Here is a 23,385-nt window from a genome sequence, read left to right on the forward strand (position 1 = left end):
CTCCTCACATTCCTATTAACTCTCCTCAAATTTGTTTATAGCTTTTGAATATTTCTGATATATAAATCTTGACAACCATGTAAGGCAAGGTCTTAACCAGCTGTCAGATGTTTTTTTCAGATGTTTCATATTATTCTGCTTCACCTCACCTCCATATGGTGGCACTAAGTGCTGAACAGTCCACCTGTTATCCAGGGTCTAGTTGTTCAGGTTGGAGCAGACACTTAAGACCAGGTTGATATGAGAGAACTGAAAAGCTGTAATTTTTTTGCCCAAGTTACAGCTACGAACAGTCCATTGCTAGCAGGAACTTCTAGCCCTTGAGCTCCATTTCTCCATTATAATGACCAAATGAACAGACTAGATGGGCCGAAGGTCTGTTTCTGTGCTGTAGTGCTCTAAGATGCTATAACTCTAATTATTCCTTTCTGAAGGATAAGCCCCAATTACACATTAATGAATGTTTGAACATGCATTTAAATAGGGATTTTCTCATTTCTGCAGAAGAATTCCATATCACTATACACTATGCTTCTCAATGAATAGAAGTGGACACCAATTATATCACTTAAGTTGATTCAATTAATTGTTAAAAGTAATGCTGCAGGCAACTCTAATAAGTTACTCTTCTACTATTGCTGTAAATGATGTCATGATTTCAGCTTTAAACCAAAGTGGGACCTGAAGAACCATTATATCTTAATCGATATGCCTTATTTGCAACTAATGGCTGAATCTACCTTCTCCTTACCAAATTCAATTACTCAGCCAAACTTACATTAAAAAACTTACCAAGGGGAAGTTATGATTTATTGCTACCTTGATTGGCATCTGTTTAAAATTTGTCCAAAATATAGTCTCAATTGTTTCAAAGTTTGAATATGTTCCCACAGCCTTTAACCAATTATTTTCAATAAATTAAGTGTTTATTGTGATTTTAAATGAGCAATATTTCTTATCTGCCTTGGGAACTACTATCCTTCATAAAGATAAATAAATCCATTTACACATAAAGGCAGCTTTCTGCCATAAGATCTTAGACAATAGAGCTGCAGACTGACTGTTTTCATCATTTTATTTCACTTCAGGCAACAGATGCTGACCTTGGTCCAAATACAACGTATCGCATCAGATCTGTGGAGGCCAAGAAGTTATTTTCTGTCAATCCCCGGACAGGAGAATTGTCAATTTTAGAGTCTATGGATTATGAAACTCTGGATACTGCAGATGCAAGCTACACTTTTGTTGTTGAGGCAGTGGATGGCGGAGGAAGCATGCCTCCGGGTCTAGCTACTGTGATTGTCCAAATACAGGTAAGCAGTCTGTACTAATGAAATTTAGGGTAAAATTTGCACACATGTTAGTAATATTTAACAGGGTTGGAATCTAAGACATTCTTGGTTATCTCTGGTTAGTTAATTAAAACAAAACTAACAGTAATGTTAATAAATTTAAATAAAGCACTGGTGGCATGGTAGTGTAGTGGTTGGCATATTGCTATAAATAGCCAGCGATTACAGATCAAGATGTAATTTCCCCGCTACCTATAAGGAGTTTGTACGTTCTTCCCATGACTTTGTGGGTTTCCTCCAGGCGCTCTGGTTTCCTTCCACGTTCCAAAGTCATACCATTAGAGTTAGTGAATTGTGGGCATGCTATGTTAGCACCAGAATCGTGGTGACACTTTTACGTGCTGTCCAGCACAATGCTAATTAATTTGATTCAACACAAACAAAGCATTTCACTGCATGTTTCGATGTACATGTGACAAATAAAGCTATTCTTAATCTGCAGTTTGACTTACTGAATAGATTTCTCCTAAAACTACTCATATTGAAGCATAACTCTATATTTTGCTGCTCTTTAGATATTTATCTGGTTTTCCTTAGTGTTTGCTATCTCAGTTTCATCAACCACCAATTAATTCCATGCTCCAGCAAATCTCTGCATGGAAGATATTTTCTATAACATCACTAGAGCGCTCTGCCATATTTTAAAAGTGCTCATCCATTCTCCTGGAACCAGACATTTCAAGCTTTGTGTGAAATCGTAGCATAGTTAACTCACACTGGTATAGTTCTTATCTCTAAGGAGTAGATTAGTACATCGAAGGCACCAGAAAGTGTCAATGTCTTCCGTCCTTATAAATAGATGCTAAAAATCCCTTTCCACTAATTTGAAGAATGGAATAGCTGCAAATCCTGCCTTTATTTATCCCAAAATTAATATTTCTATTTTTTAAACTTTTATTTCCAAGAGTTGAAGTTTATTATGGTGATTTCTAGATTGTTTTGCACTATGTGTTCAAATGTCCACTCATTTATGGATTTCAAATTGTGATTCATCATCACATAGCTGACTGGTTCCTCTATCAGTACTGAAAGTATGGCATTGCTCAAACCTACAATAGAAGCTTCCTTTGACCCATGCAAATCATCCAACCCCACCTGCAATCCTGGACTTTCTCACTAGTACCCCTAAATCCCATACCTGATCACAAAACCACCCAACTGTCCTGATCAGGTCTGTGTCTTCTGACCCTCTTTCTAACCTTGAGCTTGAGGAATTAATGTCATTCACAGAGGCAGCCTGAAATGTAGCATCCTGCACCCAGTAAAGGATGCATTAGAAATTTGTTATTTCTTTACTGTTAGGAGTGTGAGTGGACCACCTTGCCTGTGAGCCTGCTCTGGCTGATCTTCTTCTTCATGTTCATTTTCTTACATTATTCCCATTGCCTCAATTCCTTTAACATCTAAGCATCTGCCTATTGCGCTGTGCTTTGAATTTACTTTGCAGTCAGACCGCGCTTGGAGTATTGTGAACAGTCTTGGGCAACAAGAATAGCCTGGGAATGAAGGGGTTAAATTGTGAGGCGCGCAGTTGTGAGGGTAAATCATGTAAGGACACCAAACTGTCTCCATGGAATGTTCTCCAGCTCCATGGACTGTTGCACTTCCTACATTATAACAGTGACTCTCCTGTCAAAGTGGTTCATTGTCCAAGCGGCTCTAAAACATTGAACATCCCTTTATGAGCGCAAGCTCGCATTTTGTACAAAAATCCCACCTCAATTAACATTAGATATTTGGACCATTGCTACTGGTACCATGACATTTTCATGTAGACTTTGAGGACCAAAGGTCTGTTTCTGTGCTCTACACCTCCATAACACAGAAATGTCAGTCAAAGAACACAGCCCAATTATTGCTGTCCACAGCACATTTCTACATATCATATAGCTTAGCTTGAACTATAAAAATTACAGTTGCAAAGAATGTGTTACCAAAACCAGCAAAAAAGCACAGGAAAATGATAAAACATGATTATTGTCAGCAGCTTGGATCAGTAAATCTCCTTATATCAGCATGTGGCTTCTGATAAATCAGTCCTAATGCCTTGCCTGAACACATTTTAATTGAAATATACTATATATTTTCAAATTGTTTATTGAAAATCTTTACCAATGCAGCTTATTTATATGACAATTAATACATTTTGTGTGTAAATAGCATCTGTGCAAATAAACAGAAGTCATTCTGATTTATTGATGCCACTGGTAAAGCTGCTATTAAGTTTATTACAGTTTGCAAAGAATGCCTAATGATTGAAGACTTTAGTGGAAGCCATTTCTTTTTGCTACTACACATCATAACTCAATGGCAAGAGGTCTGTAAATTAATTAGACCAACAAACAGCATGAATGAAGTTAGAGTTAGATTTTTTTCTAGGAATCCTGATGATCAGTCATATTTCATAACAATATGTAGTTTAGGCAGGTTTTTCATCCAAAAGTCAATCACCTTCATTATCTAGCTATCTATTAAATTGAAATACAGCCATGGTGTTTTTAAGACCATAAGATATATGAGCAGAATTAGGTCATTTGGCCCATTGTGTCTGCTGCACCATTCCATCTTGGCTTATTTGTTATCCCTCTCAACCCTATTCTCCTGCCTTTCCCTCGTAACTTTTAACACCCTTACTAATCAAGAATCTATCAGCCTTAGTTTTAAATATGCCGAATGACTTGACCTGCACTGCCATCTGTGAATTCACCACACTCTGGCTGAAGAAATTCCTTCTCATCTCTCTTCTAAAGGGACATCCTTCTACTCTAAGGCTATGCCATCTGGTCCTAGACTCCTCCACTAGAGGAAACATCCTGTCCATGTCCACCTCAATCTAGGCTTTTCAATATTTAATATATTTGAATGAGATCTGCTCCAGGGATTACAGGCCCAGTAACTTCCCATCCCACCAACTTTCTAACTAAGCTTGTCACCATTATAAAAAGAAAGGAGTGTATTGAAGGCAGACTGTCCTGTTGATTTGTATGTGTATTGCCAGGATTGTTCAACTCCAGATTTCCAGCAGTTGTCCGTGGAAATATTATTGCTGAGTCATTCAGTCATAATGCACAGAGGTAGGCCCTTTGGCCCACCATGACTATACCAATCATCAAGTGCTCATCTGTCTGTATTAGTAATATTTCTCAATACTTGGCCAGTAGCTTTCTGTGCTTTGGTAATTCAATTGCTTGCCAGATGCCTCTCAAATATTATGAGGGTGTCTGCCTCTACCATACCCTCATGCAGCATTGTCCAGATTCCAACCATCCTAGGGAAAACAAGATTTTCAAAATCTTCCTACCACTCACTTTGCACCATTGTCCTCTGTTTTTAAACACCTCTGCCACAGAGAGAATGTTATAATATCTACGCTTACAGGCCCTTTTCAGCCTTCTCTACTCCAAGGAAACCAAATTGAGCAGATTGGCAGGTAAAACCCTGCATCTCCATTTGGAAAAAGGTGCTGTGTGTAAGTCTCTGAAGAGTCTAGCCAGAGGCAAGATCATGGAACTGTGTGTGGTTCAGCCACACAAGGGAAGAGGAGCAAGTACCTAGTATGTAGTCTCTTAACCTTACTGAAGTGTAGAAATCTTAACAGCGAGCAGAATAGACGTGCGGTAGCCATAAATCCACAATGATATGTTACATTTCTAGTGCCAGGGTTAAGGACATTTACAGGACATTCTAAAGGGGAAAGGCAAACAGATATCTTGCTTTAATAATGACACCAAAAACATTGGTTTAAAGAGCTTTGCAACATGAATTTAGTCAGCTAGGTCACAAACAAAAGAGCAAGATCAGTGAGGTTGTAATCTCTGGATTATTTCAAGTGCCTTGCGCTTGGGAGTATAGGAATAGGAGGGGAAGTCAGATGAATGTGTGGCTAAAGTGATGGTGTAGGAAGGTTTATTTCTGTATCACTGCAACCATTACTGGGAAAGGTAGGACCTGCAAGGGTTAGATCATCAGATAAGTTAGCTCAGATAGAGCAGATATAAAACCTTGTGGAGATGCCCCTTCATTGTTTTATATATTCATTCTATTATGTGAGCTTTGCAGGCCAAACATATTTTTTATTCCCATAAGACCTGATGAAGGATCTCGTCCCAAAATGTTGTCTGTTTATTCCCCTCCTTAAATGTCCATTGCTTTGGATTTCCAGCATCTGCAGAATCACTTGCATTTGTACTTAATTCCCATCCTTAGTTGCCCTTGAGAAAGTGGTGGTGAGCTGCCATCTCGAAACACTACAGTCCTTGAGGTGTGGCTGTACCCATAATGCTCAGTATTTTGACCCCGCGACAGTGAAGCAATGGTGATATATTTCCAAACCAGGATGATGCATGAATTGGAGTATAACTTTTTCCAGTGAAGGTCAGTGGATTAGGCAGAGCTTTGGTATGGAAAGCCATATCAGTGGAACAGATGTGTCTATCTTAAGTAAAGAAGTTTGTCTAATGAGGCCAAGAGTGTTGATCAGCACATAAGAATATGATATTTTTGTTACCACAGAAATATGATTTATTACAGGACAGGATTGGGAAATCAATGTTCCTGTCACAACCACGGATTTGGCAGCGCAATAGGTACAGCAATTGCACTCGTGAATATGCACATGTCAGCAAATTATTATTTTATTGTGATAGTATTTGTCGAGACTTGGAGACAGCCAGTGCTTCGCTGCCTGTTTGTATTCTGCCTTGCCTGAGAAATTGGACTGTCGAGTCAACTGACTCTGAATACTAGCGGTATTAGTTTTATTCTTAGTTGGCCTTGTCAGTCGCAGTGTAGGCTTTGTTTTCCATTTGAGAGTTGTAGTTAACGGCCCTGTTTAGCCTAGCGTTTATTGTTTTCTTTTCCCTTTAGCACTGTTTGCATTAATGTCTGTGAACCATCGATCTGATTCAGTGTCTCTCACTCTGCACTTGGGCCATATCCGAACCAGGTGACAGCTCCATGGTGTAGAATTCTGGGCAGGGTTTTGGGAGGGTGGGGATGAAGAAAATGAAGGGGCTTTGCAGTATTAAAATATAATGAGTCCATTACTGCAGAAATGAGGGAGGATATCATAGAGGGCTCTTCAAATGAAGCTGGGCCGAGTTTAGGAATAAAGAAGGGAATAAGCAACTTTTTGTATGTATACTACAGACCTACCAATACAGAATAAGATAAAGGAGCAGATCAGTATACAGGCAAATCGCAAAAAGGTGTAAGAACAGAGATTACAGGAGTAGGGAATTTCAACTATCGCAGTATTAACTAGGATTGCCTTAATGGTAAAATATTAGACAAGAGTGAGATTTTTAAAGTGAATCCTGGGAAGCTTTTTGAGTTGGCAGGTAGATGGTTCAAATCTGGATGGTGCAATACTAGACCTAATCCGAGGAAACACAGTCAGGCAACTGATTGAAGTGTTAGGTTGATGCACTTTGACATCAGCGACCATTAACTCTGTAAGTCTCAAGATAGTTTTTGAAAGGGGTATCTTGGGGAAGCCCAGCCCCAATATCAAAGACAGGACCTGACAAATGTAAATGGGGAACAGCTTAATTTTAAGGAGTTCCTCAAGTAGGAGTCATTAAATATAAAATAGCAGAAGAACAAGGCCAACATTTCCAAGGATCCCTGGATGTCAAGGGGCTTCAAGGTTATAGAAAGTATCGGAGAATACTTAAAAACTAAATTAGAAAGGCAAAGAGATGGCACAAAATATCACTGGCAGTCAAGATTAAAGGAAGTTCCAAAGCAAGAGGCTAACCAGGAGAATTAGGACCCGTGAAGTGGAAAATCTGTGTGTTAAGCCAAAAGATGAAGCTAAGCTCTTAAATAAATACTTATCATTAGTTTTCATAAGGTGCATGGACATTGTAGTTAAACATTTTAAAGAATCCTGGTATATCTTTCCTGCACCCTTTGCAATGTAATCTGGTATTTCTTATACACATCATACTTCTTGTGAGGATCAGAGCTGCACTCAGTGCTCCTAACTTCTCAATAAGTCTATCTCCCCTACTGGGGGGTAGGCCAGAGAGAGCAACTCTGCCCTAGATCAGTGATTCAAGTTGTCCCCAGATGTAGCCTCTCTTCTAGGCAAAATCCTTCATTTTCCAGGGATGAGTTCTTTGGAGCTTCTGTTGGCATTTCTGTAGCCTGGCTTTTAAAGGATGCGATTGCTAGTCCTATGCCCAACATGACTCCTATCTAATTTGTTTTGTATTTCATTTAAATACATAATTCATTACTCAGATAAACAGTAGTTTGTCTTCTATATACCTTTTATCTATTTCCATCAAACTTTGGCTAATTGTGACAGCCACCTAATTGGGCCAAAATTTACTGGTCCCAACATGTCACAATTAACTAGAAACCACCGCATTGTCCTGTAACCTAACACTGTTCTTTGCACTATCAACAACAGCACCAATTTTCAGATCACGTGTAATTTACTCATTATACCACCATTTGCGACGTTGGTTCTCAATGAAGCCCAAAGCAAAGTCCCAAAGCTCTTCATTTTATATAGATGCAGAAAGGCCCAATTCTTATTTCTAATTGCATACCACATCCCTGAAAACTTTATGTCGTAAGATTGGCAGATGCTGTTTCCAATATACTCGCATGTCTTAGTCACAGTGACAAGAGATCACACCATTATTCAAGAAAATCTCAATAGTGTGCACAATATTATTTAAATGAATCTCATTGGTGTGCAAGCCATTATTCCTGTGACTGCATTGACCATGAAGTTGTAAATAATGTTATTTGATCATTTACTGAATAGGGACAATTAGAGAGTGTGAACATTGGCAAAAGAAGTATTTGCAAAATACAGAAAAGACAGATCATGTACTCCACTCCGAGAGTAGAAAAGATATTTTTAAAAAGGGTGGTGGTGGTGTGGGGGGTGCAGAACAACAAACAAGCAGAACTCATATTCCAGATGGATGACTGATTCTGACAGAAAATGAGTTACCTGAAGCCGTACCATTTATTACTGAATCCAAAAATGAAATGTCCAGACAGAAGATGAAGTGCAGTTCCTCAAGCATTCATTGGGCCTCTTTTGTAACAGTACAAAAGTTCACTGATATGACTTGAAATATTAACTCTTCTTTCCCTCTTTGCAGATGCTACCTGACTTATTGAATATCTTCATTACTTATTTTTTATTAAAACACATAGTTGATATCTATGTGATTTTTGACATCAGGAATGCTATGAATGTAATATCTTTATTTAGAGTGTAGAACATAAAAGATTACAGCAAGGTACAGGCCCTTTGCTCCACATTGTTATTCCAACCTTTTAACTTTCTCTGGGATCTCATTCTCACCCTTCCCTCTTACATAGACCTCAATTTTTTGATCACCCTTGTGCCTATCTAGGAGTTCCTTAAATGCCCCTAAATGTATCTGCCTCTACCGCCACCCCTGGCAGGGCATTCTATGTACCCACCATTCTCTATATGAAAAGCTTACCTCTGGCATCCCCCTATACTTTCTTCTAATTATCTTTAAAATGTATTAGTCATTTTCGCTCTGGGACAAACTCTCTGGCTATCCACTCAATCTAGGCCTCTTATCAGCTGCCACAGTAGAGTAGCCGTGAGTGCGATGCTATTGCAGCTCAGTGCGTCGGAGTTCAGTGTTCAATCCTGGCGTCCTCTGTAAGAAATCTCTGTACATCCTCCATGTGGGATATGTCTCTGGGTCCCCCAGCTTCCTCCCACAGTCCAAAGGGGTATTGGGTACATTGTCCTGTTACTAGGTTAGGATTAAATCAGGGTTGGTGGGATTTACTTGACAGTGCAACTTGAAGGGTCAAAGGCCTATTGCACGCTGTTATCTCTAAAATTTAAAAATGAATAAATTGTCATCTTGTACACCTCTATCAAGTCACCTCTCATTCTCCTTCACTCCAGAGAGAAAAGCCCTAGCTTGTTCTGACGTAGGGTCAGAGAATGTTGAATTTTTGTGGATGGAGTTAAGAAACTGCAAGGGTACGAAACCATTATGGAAATCATATATCGGCCTCTAAATAATAGCCAAGATGTGGGGCTGAAATTGCAAAGGGAGCTGGAAAAGAATGTAATAATGGTAATGGCACAATTGTAACGGGGAACTTCAATATGCGGGGTGATTGGGAAAATCAGGTTGGCACTGGATCACAAGAGAGGGAATTTGTTGAATGCCTACGAGATGGCTTTTTAAAGCAGCTTGTGCTTGAACCTACTAGGGGAAAAACTATCTTCAATTGCATGTTCTGTAATCACCCAATCTTAATAGGGAGCATAACGTAAAGGGACTCTTTGGAGGCAGTGAATTCATACTGCAGTTTGAAAGGGAGAAGCAAAAGTCACATAAAACCATAACACATTGCAGCAGAATTAAGGCTTTCAGCCCATCAAGTCTGTTGTGCCATTCCATCATGCCTGATCCCAGACCCCACTCAACCCCATACACCCATACTTCTCCCCATATCCTTTGATGCCCTGACCGATCAGGAAATGATCAACTTCCACCTTAAATATACCCACGGGCTTGGCCTCCACTGCATTCCACAGATTCACTGCTCTCTGTCAGGCATTCCTCTATCCATGCCAGTATCTTTCCTGTAACAGCATAGGATTTCTGTCTTGTTAAGCAGCCTCATGAGTGGCACCATCTCAAAGGAATCAATATCGCAATGCAATAAAGGGAATCACAGAGTGTGGAGCTTGTCCTGTTGTATTGGAAGGGGATATGGGTGGGGATGATGGCAGAGCAGAAGCAGCTGAAATTTCTGAGAATAGTTTACAAGGAACAGGATAGATATGTCCTACAGAAGAAGCAGTTCTCAAATGGCAGGGGTAAGCATTTGTGGCTGACAAGGGAAGTTGAGGACTGCATAAAATCCAAAGAAGGGGCATATAAGGTAGCAGAAATGAGTGAGAAGTTGGATGATTGGAAAGCTTTTAAAATCCAACATAAGGCAACTAAAAAAGCAAAAAGAAGGGAAAAGATGAAATATGAGGATAAACTAGCCAATAATATAAAGCAGGAAACTAAAAGATTTTCCAGTTATACAAAGAATAAAGGGGAGATGAGAGTTGATATTGGACCACTGGAAAATTATGCTGGTGAGGTAGTAATGGGGGACAAAGAAATGGCAGATGAACCTAATGAGTACTTTGTATCTGTCTTCACTGCAGAATACACTAGCGGTGTGCTAGAGGTTCATGGTTGTCAGGGAGCAGGAGTGAGTGCCATTGCTATTACAAAGGGAAAAGTGCAAGGCAAACTCAAAGGCCTTAAGGTGGATAAGTCACCTGGACCAGATGAACTACATCCCAGAGTCCTGAGAGAGGTTGCTGATGAGATAACAGATGCACTCGTCATGATCTTTCAAGAATCATTTGATTCTGGCATGCTTGTGGAAGATTGGAAGATTGCAATTGTCACTCCACTCGAAGAAGGGAGGAAGACAAAAGAAAGGAAAGTATAGGCCAGTTAATCTAACTAAAGTGGTTGGGAAGGTGTTGGAGTTTATTATTAAGGATGAGGTTTCAGGGTACTTGGAGACTAATGATAAAATAAGTCACAGCCAGCATGGTGTTACGTACCCCGTAATGGGTTAAAAGAACCAACAGAAATGGAACACACCTGGAGTCTGGTTTTGCTATTAACAAAGCACTATTTATTAGTATCTACGTAGTATAGTAATATAAAACCAGATAAATCAAACAGGTTAGCAGAGTTTATGCATATATAAGTGTGTCAATATAAAACCCCAAACTTCTTCAAGCTTAGGTGGTAAATGATACAGTCTCACAATGGTTTAGGAATGAAGTCAGTTCAGTTCATGATATTGAGTTGAGTAGAACTGAGGAGAGAGAGAGAAGTGATTTGTTTTCCAAGTAAGCTGATTTAGTCGATCTTCCTGCGTTGTCCTCCGAAGTCCTGTTAAAGTCACTGACTGTGACCATACTAAGGGTACCGTCTTCACTCAGCAAAGCTATCAACCTAGGCAAGGTTAGTGATAGCTGATAGCTTTCCACTGGTTACCCCCTTTTCCACACTGCGAGCAAAACCCACCCTTTTGTGGGCAGTCAAAGCTCATCCGGTGTCTGTTTCTTCTGTGTATCTTGTGTGTCTGTCTGAAAAGCCAGCTGGCCTTGTATATATCCTAAACATACTGAACACCAGCTCCGCCCTTCCATCACCATAGCGACTCACAAGCTGCTCGGTGCCTCTCTCTCTGAATCAGTGGCACACACTCTCCCTCTTTTTAAAGGCACAGTCCATAATGACTAAACCTTGGGATCTCGTCACAATGGTTTCTGTAAAGACAAATCTTGCCTGACAAATTTTATAGTGGGTGTATCCAGAACTAGAGGGCACAGCCTCAAAGTTGAGGTGTGACCTTTTAGAGCAGAGGTAAGGAGGAATTATTTTGCCAGAGGGTGGTAAATCTGTGGAATGCTCTGCCACACACTGTTGTGGAGGCCAAGTCCATGGGTGTATTTAAAATAAAAGTTGATAGTTTCCTGATTGGTCAGGGCATCAAAGTATATGACGAGAAGGCAGGTGTATGGGATTGAGTGAGATCTGGGATGATAGGATGACGGAGCAGACTTGTTGAGCTGAATGGCCTAATTCTGCTCCTAGGTCTTATGGTCTATCCTTATTAGATGTGCCCTGTAATCCAGGAAGTATCCTGGTAAATCTCCTCTGCACTGTATCTAAAGATTCCACACACTTTCTAAAATGAGGTGACCAGAGCTGAACACAATATTCTAGGTGTGGTTTAAACAGAATTCTATAGAGCTTCAATGTTACCTCATGGCTCTTGGAGATGATGTTGCAACTCTATAGAATAGAATAGTTTAGTGAATTACAATATATTCTTCAATGGGTCAGGACTTCCTTGTAATAGAAACAGCATAAAACACTCATTGAGTCAAATGGTCTTATTAAGTGTAATTTATTCTATGTAAATTATGTTAACTGACACCCACAGAGGTTGATAGGTATTATTCTACGGCACAAACTTCAGGAGTAGTAGTGTTAAAGGTAATAAACATGCTTGTTTTAAAGCTTGATTGACCAACAATAGTAAAATAGTTATCAACCTCTGATGCAAGCCATGCATGAAATTATAACCTTCTCAACCATACTACAATCAGTCTGAACCTCAATAATATCACTTATCAGTTGCTAACCTTTACCCATCCAGCCTGCAGGCTGATTGAGCTACGCTGAAAAATAATGTTCCAACGTCATTTTCAGTGATCTGTGAAAGCAGAAAATGGAGGTCATAGCTGAGCTGAGTCATTGATTTGAGAGCTTTACACAACCTACTGTACCTATAGAGCTCTGCTCAATTTTCAGACTGGTTGACTTCAAATTAGGTCATGCTTTGATAGCAGTGCCTTAATTGTAACAGGGTGACTCTGGTCATAGTGTTGTGTAAGGTAAAAAGTTGTCAGGGTTTTTATTTTCAGATATATAAAGAGTAAAAGAGAGATGAGAGTAGATATTGGACTGCTGGAAAATGACGCTGGAGAGGTAGTCACCTACGGCCTGTTACACCACTGGCATTTAGGGCAGCAATGAAGGTCCACTGTCTCTGGTGGTGTTCAGGGCTTCCTTCATCATGTCAGTAGTTCGGTTTTTGTTACTGTCAGTCATGCAAGTCACGGGTGGAAACTCAGAAATGCCGTCACACTCAGATGTAGAAGTGTTCTTCGGTGCTGTTTCCATAAAAGTTTTGTTGTTAGCCTTGAGTTGAACACTCAAACCTGGAGGACTGGTGGAGGACCGGTGGACCACTCTTAGTCTTGCCTCTACCCTTTGACCTGTTTGGCAATGGTACCCTACCAAGAGCCAAAGCATAAAGCCCTGACTCCATCTAACATAGCTCTCCAGGTCATTGAGGGATGCAAGCCTCCAAACAACAAAGTTGTGGCCTCTTGGAGGAGGAGAGATAGTAATGGGTGATAAAGAATGTCGGGAAAACTTAATAAATATTTTACATCAGTCTTCACAGTGGAAGACACCAGCAAATTCCAGAAATTCAGAAGTGAGACTATTTACTATTACTAAGGAGAAGGTGCTTGGGAACACGAAAGGTCTGAAGGCAGATAAGTCACCTGAACCAGATAGACTGCAGCCCAGAATTCTGAAAAAGGTAGCTAAAGAGATTGTGGAGCCATTAGTAGTGATCTTTCAAGAACAAGATCTTAGAATAATTCCAGAGGACTGGGTAATCACAAGTTACTGTATCCCTCCACTCTTTAAGACGCGAAGAAGGCAAAAGACAGGAAATTATAGGCCAGTTAAGCTAACTTCAGTGGTTGAGGTTTCGGGGTGCTGGGAAGCACACAATAAAATAGGCCAAAGTCAGCATGCTTAACTTAAGGGGAACTATTGCCTGACAAATCTGTTGGAATTCTTTGAGGAAATAATAGGCAGGAAAGGGCCTCTGTAGAATTAATTGCTTTATCTGTGATCTTTTTTTCAATTTTTGCAGATTCTTGCATTTTCAATGAGTAGAAACTTTGCCATGCAACTCCAGTCATACCTTTCTGAATCAGAGTCAGAATCAGATCTATTACTACTAACAGTAATGGCATGACCTTTTTTTGTTTTGAGGCAGCAGTGCAGTGCAAAGACATAAAATTACTATAAATAACAAAAATAAATGAACAGTGAAAAAATTAATATATCGGTTCATGGACTGTTCAGTAAACTGATAGTGGGCTGGGGGGGAGGAAGAAGCTGTTACTGAATCATTCAAATATGGGTCTTCAGGCTCCTGACCCTCATCCCCAATGTTAATTACAAGAAGAGGGAATGTCCCAGATGGTGGGAATCTTTAGTGATGGATGCTGCCTTCTTGAGGCACTGCCTTTTGGAAATGTCCTTGATGGTGAGGACAATGATGGAACTGCAGCCTCATACAGTCTTGTGCATTGGAGGTTCCATACCAGGCTGTGGTCAGCTTTGATGTTTTTACAGAGTCATTGTCTGTATTTTCCCATCAGACAAATTACAGAGATAGCAGGAAAATGAGAGTACCAACATTGAATTTTTTGAGGATGTGACTAAACACATTGATGAAGGAAGAGCAGTAGCTATAGTGTATATGGATTTCAGCAAGGCATTTGATAAGGTACCCCATGCAAGGCTTATTGAGAAAGTAAGAAGGCATGGGATCCAAGGGTACATTGCTTTGTGGATCGAGAACTGGCTTGCCCACAGAAGGCAAAGAGTGGTTGTAGACGGGTCATATTCTGCATGGAGGTCAGTGACCAGTGGTGTGCCTCAGGAATCTGTTCTGGGACCCTTACTCTTCGTGATTTTTATAAATGACCTGGATAAGGAAGCGGAGGAATGGGTTAGTAAGTTTGCTGATGACACAAAGGTAGGGGGTGTTGTGGATAGTGTGGAGGGCTATCAGAGGTTACAGCAGAACATTGATAGGATACAAAACCGGGCTGAGAAGATACAGATGGATTCGACCCAGATAAGTGTGATGTGGTTCATTTTGGGACGTCAAATATGATGGTAGAATATAGTATAATGGTAAGACTCTTGGCAGTGTGGAAGATCAGAGGCATCTTGGGATCCGAGTCCATAGGACGCTCAAAACAGCTGTGCAGTTTAAGTGGTTAAGAAGGCATACGGTGTATTGGCCTTCATCAATTGTGGAATTGAACTTAGGAGCCGAGAGGTAATGTTGCAGCTATATAGGACCCTGGTCAGACCCCACTTGGAGTACTGTGCTCAGTTCTGGTCGCCTCACTACAGGAAGGATATGGAAACCATAGAAAGGATGAAGAGGAGATTTACAAGGATGTTGTCTGGATTGGGGAGCATGCCTTATGAAAACAGGTTGAGTAAACTCGGCCTTTTCTCCTTGGTGCGACGGAAAATGAGAGGTGACTTGATAGAGGTGTATAAGATGATGAGAGGCATTGATCGTGTGGATAGTCAGAGGCTTTTTCCCAGGAATGAAATGGTTGCCACAAGAGGACACAGTTTTAAGGTGCTTGTGAGTAGGTACAGAGGAGATGTCAAGGGTAAGTTTTTTACGCAGTGAGTGGTGAGTGTGAGGAATGGGCTGCCAGCAACAGTGGTGGAGGTGGATATGATAGGGTCTTTTAAGAGATTTTTGGATGAGTACATGGTGCTTAGAAACATAGAGGGCTATGGGTAACCATAGTAATTTCTAAGGTAGGGACATGTTCGGCACAACTTTGTGGACCAAAGGCCCTGTATTGTGCTGTAGGTTTTCTATGTTTCTACATAACATAGGAATGTGAAAAGGTGCAGAACTCAGGACTGCAGTTCATGTCAGATTGTGTTAAGAAGAGGAAGTTCTGAGCCCATCATAGTTACAGCACAATTATCAATTCTGACACAAAGAGATCATATAGAGTCATAGAAAAGTACAGCACAGAAACAGGCCCTTCAGCCCATCTAGTCTGTGCCAAACTATTTAAACTGCATATTCCCATCGACCTACACCGAGACCAGAGCCCTCCATACCCTTACCATCCATGTGCCTATCCAAACTTCTGTTAAATGTTGAAATCAAGCTCACATGCATCATTTATGCTGGCAGCTCAATCCACACTCTCACAACCCTTTGAGTGAAGAAGTTTCCCTTCATTTTCCACTTAAACTTTTCACATTTCACCCTAATCATAACCTCTAGTTGTGGTCACATTGAAACTCAATGGGAAAAGCTTGTTTGTATTTATCCTATTGTTACGTTCCCCAGTAACCGGGTAATTTACCTGCAAAGATAGATGGGTCCGCTGAGCCTGGTGCTACTATTTTCAAAAGTTTTATTTATAAAGGGGCACAAACGTATGGTTAATACAAAACATTCAGATCATATACATCGTCAAAACTCAATCTAAAGCATAGGTGTAGTAATAATCAATCAAAAATTAGCTCTATCGTTGTCTAGGGGTTGAACGATTTGTCCAATTGAAATATAAAAGTCTCGCCAGTTCATGGAGGCTTTTTGCCGCTTGAGGGACCGCTGCGTGTTCACGGGTTTTTTAGAGAAAATAAACTTGCCAGCCTTCTGGACTCAAAGCGTGAGATCGAGAACGGGAGTTCCTCGTTGTCAGTCCGAAATCCTTTTCGGACTTATTAGCCCCTCGATTCCCTAGCTAGGGGATCCAAATCACACGTGGCTTCCGAGCAGCTTCCCGTTATTACGAGAGGGATGAGCGATGGTGTCCGTCTAGTGCGTCGCTAGAGTACCGCCTCCAGCAGTCTCCTTTTTATCATGGCTGGCAAGATTTGTAAATGTCAATCAAGGTAGGGTGAGGCCATCCCCACACCACATTGCCCGAGGGTGTCCATGTCCCTGATATCTGGCACATACTATAGAGTTGCAATTCACACAGGTGCCTCTAAGAACAATGGTCAACTCCGTGGCATTGTCTCTCATTTCCTGGGTCCAAGACCCGAATTAATAGCGATCTTGCGATTCTCTTGAAGGAGGGGGCTGAGGTCATGACACTATCCATACCCCCTCATAATTTTGTATATGCTATCAAAACCACCCCCCTTCAGTCTTCTAATTTCCAAAGAGTAAAGTCCTAACCTATTCAATCTTTCCTTCTAACTCAGGCCCTACAGGCCTGGCAACATCTTTGCAGATTTTCTCTGTACTCTTTCAACCTTATATACATCTTTCCTGTACGTAGGTGACTAAAACTGCACATGGTACTCCAAATTAGGCCTCACCACCGTCTGTTAAAACTTCAACATAACATCCTATCTCCTGTACTCTATACTTTGATTTATGAAGTGCCCTCACCTGTCACAGAAAATTCCCTTTGTCCTATCATTACATGCTCCTCTTCTGTGTAACTTAAAACTAACTTTTGTCACTAGGGAGCTGGAAGTCCATGACACTCTTTGTTCCTATGAACAATGAGTCATAGAGTAGCACAATACAGATACAGGTCCTTCGGCCCAACTAGTCTATGTCTGCCTGGTCTTCTGATAGGTCCCATCTATCTGCACTTGGACCATAGCCTTGATTCCTCCCTTACCCATGTACTGTACCTATCCAAACTTCTCTTAAATATTATAATTGAACTCATAACTACTACTGCTGGCAACTTGTTCTACACTCTCACCACTCTCAGAGTGAAGAGGTTCTGCCTCAGATTCCCCTTAAATATTTCACTTACATTCTAAACTTACAGAATGATCTTAATTCTAATCTCACCCAACCTCAGTGGAAAAAGCCTACACCCTATCTAACCCTATCTACACCTGTCATAATTTTGTATACCTCTACAGGATCTCCCCTCATTCACAAACACTACTCCTCCATGACTACCATTTAGGGCCGCAAAATGTCATTCCAGGAGAGATGACACTTCACTTCCAAGTGTATCAGTTCACCAATTATATCTGATGCTCACATTGTGACCTTCCCTATATCACTGAGACCTGACTCAGTTTGGGGGATGCTTTGTGGAGCATCCTTCACTCCATCCGTCACGAAGGGCAGTATCTTCTGGTGGCTATCCACTTCAGTTCAAATTTCCATTCCCATTACATAACATAGAACAATACAGCACAGGAACAGGCCTTTCAGCCCATAATGTTGTGCAGAACCAGCTAAAAAGCAAATCAAAAACACCCAAACACTAATCCCTCTTGCCTACACAATGTCCATATCCCTCCATCTTCCTTTCATCCATGTGCCTATCTACTGTACTACCTCCACCACCATAGCAGGCAGCAGCGCATTCCAGGAATTCACCCAATTCTGAATGAAGAACTTACCCCTCACATCCCCTTGGAACCTACCTCCTCTCACCTTCAATGCATGTCCCCTGGTATTAGACATTTCAACCCTGGGAAACAGATACTTCCTGTCTACTCTATCTATGCCTCTCATAATCTTATAAACCTCTATCAGATCTCCCCTCAACCTCCACCACTCCAGGGAAAACAACCCAAGTTTCTCCAGTCTTTTATGATAGCACAACCCCTCTAACCGGTAAATTAGCGGTAAACCCCAGCATCCCGGTAAATCTCTTCTGCACCCTCTCCAAAGCCTCCACATCCTTCTTGCAGTGGGTCACCCAGAACTATATGCAAAAGTCCAGATGTGGCCTAACCATAGTTTTATAAAGTTGAAACATAAACTCTTGACTTCTGAACTTAATGTTTTGACTAATAAAAGCAAGCATTCTTAAGCCTTCTCAACCACCTTATTGACCTGTATAGCTACTTTCAAGGAGCTATGAACTTGGATCCCAAGATCATTCTGCTCAGCAACACTATTAAGGATCTTACCCTTAACTCTCTCCTTGCATTTGCCCTACCAAGGTGCAACATCTCATTTATCTGGGTTAAACTCCATCTGCCATTTCTCTGCCCATATCTGCAACAGATCTATATTGCACTGTATTCTTTGTCAGTTTTCTACACTACCCACAAATCCACCAGTCTTGGTATCATTTGCAAATGTACTAATCTCTCATTAGTAGTGCAACACCCCTCACCTTTTACATTCTTCTCTATCTTTTCTAAAACTTTGAAAATCTGGTACATTAATCAATCCTTCCTGCCCCTCTCTCAACCAAGTTTCAGTAATGGCTACAGCATCATAGTTCCATGTACCGATCCATGATCTCAAGTTCATCACCTCAATCCACAATGGTGGATGTTTTGAAGCAGGAGGGTGCTCTACACGGAGAGAGAGAGATTAGAAGTAGATTTGATGGTCTGAATTACAGCCTCTATGCCAAATAGCCTCCTTCTGGGTGATAATAATTGTCTACTTTGCTTTTATAATTTCATGCACCATGTGAGGCAGGACAGGAATCACAGCACAGCTATTTTATTTTGTATTTTCTTTGATCTTGAGGAAATTCATTTGCAAAGCAGATGGATTCTTCTTAACGGGCATGGAACTGAGCTATTAACTGTTTCCATCACCAAGTACCTAAGGAATGAATAGCTCAGCCATCTGTGCTCAGTTTGGTTTTGCCAGCTGATCGCAACTAAACCATTCTTTATACCTAATTAGACGCTGCAACTCAAATAGCCATTGTCCTTCCCCGGGCCACTAATTCAATTAAGCCCTTCGAGGCAAGCAACTGTATCTAGGTTGATTTGCATTTCAATAAGCCTGCCACTTGCAAGCAGGCAGTTATGCCTGTCACAGGAAGTGTTGACATTCTCGTGTTTTGGCTGCCCTGGGCACAACATCAAAGGAACTCTAATTAATGATATTAAAGGATATGTTGATTGGTTTTGATGAATTCGGGTCAGAAGAAATGCAAGTGCTATTATAAATCAACTGGGCCAAATGGCTTGTTTCTGTGTAGCACACACACACACAACACTCTAATACCGCTGAGCAAATTATATTTTTATTTAGGCTTTATCTAAAATAATCTGAAGATGCACTCAGTGGCTATTTATTTATTTAGCGATACAGTAGACCTTTCTGGGCCTTCGAGCCAAGCCACTGCAGCAACCCCCTAAACTTGATTAACCCTAATCTAATCATGGGACAATTTACAATGACCAATTAACCTAAATGGTACAGAGTCTCCTTAGAGAACGGCACCAGATTTGAACTCCAAACACTGGAATTCCCCGAGCTGTAATAGTGTTGCACTTGTATTTCCTGCACCTACTAAAGTAGCCACTGGGGTCTTCTGTATGTTTGTTTGGTCACTGTATGTTTGTGATCTGCTGCTGATCACAAGCTTCGATGTGTTGTGCATTCAGAGATGCTTTTCTGCACACCACTGCTGTAATATGTGGTTATTTGAGTTACTGTCACCTTCCTGAACCAGTCTGGCCATTCTCCTCTCACCTCTCTTCTTAACAATGTGTTTTTGCCCACAGAACTGCTGTTCACCAGATTTCTTTCCTCTGCACCATTCTCTATAACCTCTAGAGCTGTTATACCTGAAAATCCCAGGAGATCAGTCGTTCCTGAAATATTGAGACACTCAAACCACCTCATCCAGCATCAGCAACTATTCCTCAGCCAAAGTCACACAGAATGCATTTCTTCCCCATTCTGATGTTTGGTCTGAACAGCAACTGAACCTCTTGACCATCTATTTACAATCCATTGACCAACTTCAAGTCATTCAGGGCAATGCTGCTAGACTTTTAACTAAAACAAGGATGAGGGAACGCATCACTCCTGTCCTAACTACTCTGCTTTGGCTTCCTATATCTTTTAGAAATCATTTTAAAGTTCTCTTACTTGTTTTTAAGCTGTCGGTGCTCTGGGACCAGAGTACCTCACAGAATTGCTTTAGTTTTATAATCCTGCTCAAATTCACAGGCCTTCTTCTGCCAGTCCCTTAAACTTAAAAATTCAGCCTCAAGAGAAAATTGGCAGGATAGCTTTACTCAACTACAGTGGCATGCAAAAGTTTGGGCACCCCTGGACAAAATTTCTGTTACTGTGAATAGTTAAGAAGATGAACTGATCTCCAAAAGTCATAAAGATGAAACATTCTCTTCAACATTTTAAGCAAGATTAGTGTATTATTTTTGTTTTGTACAATTTTAGAGTGAAAAAAAGGAAAGGAGCACCATACAAAAGGTTGGGCACTCAGGTAACTTTTACCAAGGTCTCAGACCTTAATTAGCTTGTTAGGGCTATGGCTTGTTCACAGTGATCGTTAGGAAAGGCCAGGTTATGCAAATTTCAAAGCTTTATAAATACCCTGACTCCTCAAACCTTGTCCCAACAATCAGCAGTCATGGGCTCCTCTAAGCAGCTGCCTAGCACTCTGAAAATTAAAATAATTGATGCCCACCAAACAGGAGAAGGCTATAAGAAGATAGCAAAGTGTTTTCAGGTAGCCGTTTCCTTAATTCCTAATGTAATTAAGAAATGGCAGTTAACAAGAATGGTGGAGGTCAAGTTGAGGTCTGGAAGACCAAGAAAACTTTCTGAGAGAACTGCTCATAGGATTGCTAGAAAAGCAAATCAAAAACCCCATTTGACTGCAAAAGACCTTCTGGAAGATGTAGCAGACTCTGGAGTGGTGGTGCACTGTTCTACTGTGCAGCGAAACCTGCACAAATATAACCTTCATGGAAGAGTCATCATAAGAAAACCTTTCCTGCGTCCTCACCACAAAATTTAACGTCAGAAGTTTGCAAAGGAACATCTAAACAAGCCTGATGCATTTTGGAAACAAGTCCTGTGGACTGTTGAAGTTAAAATAGAACCTTTTGACCGCAGTGAGCAAAGGTATGTTTAGAGAAAAAAGGATGCAGAATTTCATGAAAAGAACACCTCTCCTACTGTTAAGCACGGGGATGGATTGATCATGCTTTGGGCTTGTGTTGCTGCCAGTGGCATGGGGAACATTTCACTGGTAGAGTGAAGAATGAATTCAATTAAATACCAGCAAATTCTGGTAGCAAACATCACACTGTCTGTAAAAAAGCTGAAGATGAAAAGAGGATGGCTTCCACAACAGGATAATGATCCTAAACACCCCTCAAAATCCCCAATGGACTACCTCAAGAGACACAAGCTGAAGGTTTTGCCATGGCCCTCACAGTCACTCGACCTAAGATAGACCTCAAAAGAGCAGTGCATGCAAGATGGCCCAAGAATCTCACAGAACTAGAAGCCTTTTGCAAGGAAGAATAGGTAAAATTCCAACAAACAAGAATTGAAAGACTCTTTGCTGGCTACAAAAAGTGCTTACAAGCTGTGATACTTGCCAAAGGGGGTGTTACTAAGTACTGAACATGCAGAGTGCCAAAACTTCTGCTTCGGGCCCTGTTCCTTTTTTGTTATTTTGAAACTGTAAAAGATGGAAATTAAAAAAAAGTAATTTTGCTTAAAATATTAAAGAAATGTGTCATCTTTAACTTTATGCCTTTTGGAAATCAGATCATCTTTTACTCGTTTAGCTATTCACAGTAACAGAAATTTTGACCAGGGTGCCCAAACTTTTGCATGCCACTGTACATTCGTAAACTCTGGAACACAATATCTAAAACTATAAGGGATGCAAACTCAGTTAACACTTGTAAACATTTCAAAACCTTGCTTTTAACTAACATCATTTTGCCTTTTATTTTTATTTGCACTTTATCCCATTTTAAAGCACTTTGAACTACATTGTGCATATGAAAAGTGCTCTATAAATAAGTTATTATTATGTCTGCATGCTTTTATGCATTGAGCTGCTGCCCCATGATTGGCTGTTTAGATGTTTGCAATAATGAGTAGGTATACCTAATAAAGTGCATTTGAAAGGGAATTCTGCAGCCCCAAGCCAAGAGCCACCTGTGGAATACAGTCAGATGACGATGGTTTCAACGTTGTGGAGCTCTGAGTGTTTTTTATGAGTGATGGAATTATTCCCAAGTTTACAAAATGTTTTGCTTTTTGACTATGACAAATCTCAACCTTTATTATGGCAGCAGTCATCAAGTTATACTTTGAATGTGCTTAAAATATTAATGTAAACAATTAATTTTAATCTGTTAGCCTTGATCAGTGCAACCATCACTTAAATGACTGAATAATGAATCTTATAAGAACAGTGATTGGCACTTATTCCTATTTGTATAATAAGATGGAGAAGTTATGTCTGACACTGCAGCATAAACATTCCCTCATGTATTTGCAGTGAAACAGCAAACTAATTTTTCAGCATTTGTTATTGTGAAACCTGAGAAATAATAACTAATAATCAAATTATTTTGCATCTCCCCTCTTTGTGAAGATTTCTCCAGTTATACCATCATAACATTATAAAACCATCAAATATGGAAAATGGCCAAAATAATTTGTGTTTACAGTACTAAAAGATATTGGAATAAAATCAAATGTTTAATGTTAATGCAAATCAAGGAGTGATAGACTGACCAGACAGTTACAAAATAAACTCTACATCATTGCTGTTAAGCTCATCTCCATCTTAGAGTAGATTTTCCCAGGATGGGACAGGCCTCTAGATCTTGAGTCTATTATTTATTTTGAAGAATACATTTTTAAAAGTAGC

General features: G+C 40.4%; 1 protein-coding gene across 2 annotated transcripts in view; it reads left to right on the plus strand.

Annotated features, from left to right (window-relative positions):
• pcdh15b (protocadherin-related 15b) overlaps positions 1-23,385 on the plus strand; it is a 1,734,278-nt gene that overhangs the window by 1,444,324 nt on the left and 266,569 nt on the right. For both annotated transcript variants that reach the window (XM_073027317.1, XM_073027316.1), the window contains exon 26: positions 1,089-1,313. In XM_073027317.1, coding sequence (XP_072883418.1) covers positions 1,089-1,313 — 225 coding nt within the window. The remainder of the gene's footprint in view (positions 1-1,088; positions 1,314-23,385) is intronic.

The sequence above is a fragment of the Hemitrygon akajei genome, chromosome 23 (assembly GCF_048418815.1).
Source record: "Hemitrygon akajei chromosome 23, sHemAka1.3, whole genome shotgun sequence".
Classification (NCBI taxonomy): Eukaryota; Metazoa; Chordata; class Chondrichthyes; order Myliobatiformes; family Dasyatidae; genus Hemitrygon; species Hemitrygon akajei.